The sequence below is a fragment of the Otolemur garnettii genome, unplaced genomic scaffold (assembly GCF_000181295.1).
Source record: "Otolemur garnettii isolate 467f Iridium unplaced genomic scaffold, OtoGar3 scaffold00233, whole genome shotgun sequence".
Lineage (NCBI taxonomy): Eukaryota > Metazoa > Chordata > Mammalia > Primates > Galagidae > Otolemur > Otolemur garnettii.
The window spans coordinates 67,518-68,832 of record NW_003852628.1 but is presented as its reverse complement, the minus strand read 5'-3'; the positions used below and the strand labels follow the sequence as shown (position 1 = coordinate 68,832).

Here is a 1,315-nt window from a genome sequence, read left to right as displayed (position 1 = left end):
GCTCACAGCAACCTCCAACTCCTGGGCTCAAGCGAGTCTCCTGCCTCCGCCTCCCAAGTAGCTGGGACCACAGGTGCCCATCACAATGCCTGGCTGTTTTTTGGTTGCAGCATCATTGTTATTTGGCTGGGCTGGGCTGGATTTGAACCCACCACCTTAGGTGTATGTGGCTGGCGCCTTAGCCACTTGAGCCACAGGTGCTGAGCCTGGGCTATTTTTTAGTTGTCAGGGTTGTTTGGCAGGCCCAGGCTGGATTTGAACCTCCCAGCTCTGGTATATGTGGCTGGTGCCCTAGCTGTTGAGCTACAGGCACTGAGCCAAGGACTCTGTTGATTAATGGGATCATCAGAAGTTGGGCAGGATTTGGATGGTTCTCTGTCATTGCCCAGCATAACCGAGCCCAGTCCTTTGGGCCATCTTCCACCCCCAGGGCCGGATCTCCTTCTACATGACCAACTATGGAGAGGAGGGGACACATGTGGGGAGTGCAGCCGCTCTGGATAACACGGACCTGGTTTTTGGCCAATACCGGGAGGCAGGTACGTCTGTCCATGGTTTGGCCCTGTGTTCCCTGTTAAGGTTCCCCAGTGAGGTTTCCCACTGAGGTTCCCCATTGAAGACCAAGTGGTCTTCCAAAAGTAGCATAATGCCAGAAAAGTCTAAGGAGCTGGAAGAACTTTCTGAGTGAGGAAGAGGCAACCCAGGGATGGAACTTTGGAGGGACTAAACATCTCTCTGAAGGCTGAGAAGTGTAGCGATTAAGAGCCTAACTTGTATTGTTCTCACTTGTATGTGGGAGCTAAGTATTAAAAACAATTGATCTGGGTGGCGCTTGTGGCTCAGTGAGTAGGGCACCAGCCCCAGCCAAACTGCAACAACAAAAAAATAGCTGGGTGTTGTGGTGGGCGCCTGTAGTCCCAGCTACTCGGGAGGCTGAGGTAAGAGAATTACCTAAGCCCAAGAGCTGGAGGTTGCTGTTACTGAGAGCAACAAAGTGAGACTCTGTCTCCATAAACAAACAAACAAAAAAAGCGATTGATCTCATAGAGACAGGAGAATGATGGTTACCAAAGACTTCGAAGGTAGCAAGGGGGGGAAAGGTAGGGATGATTAATGGTATAAAATATAGTTAAGTAGTAATATAGAACAAATAGTATTGGACAGCATAATAAAGTAACTATAATCAACAATAAGTTAAGGTATACTTAAAAATAACTAGAAGAGGCTCGACGCCTATAGCTCAACCGGCTAAGGCGCCAGCCACGTACACCTAAGGTGGCGGGTTCGAATCCCCAGCCCGGACCCGCTAAACAAC

The 1,315-nt window shown here is 49.7% G+C and overlaps 1 protein-coding gene across 3 annotated transcripts in view; it reads left to right on the top strand.

The window, feature by feature from the left end:
* The window catches only part of BCKDHA (branched chain keto acid dehydrogenase E1, alpha polypeptide), a 35,525-nt gene that overhangs the window by 19,094 nt on the left and 15,116 nt on the right, over window positions 1-1,315 (top strand). For all 3 annotated transcript variants that reach the window (XM_023508254.1, XM_012812941.2, XM_003802077.3), the window contains exon 4: window positions 431-539. In XM_023508254.1, coding sequence (XP_023364022.1) covers window positions 431-539 — 109 coding nt within the window. The remainder of the gene's footprint in view (window positions 1-430; window positions 540-1,315) is intronic.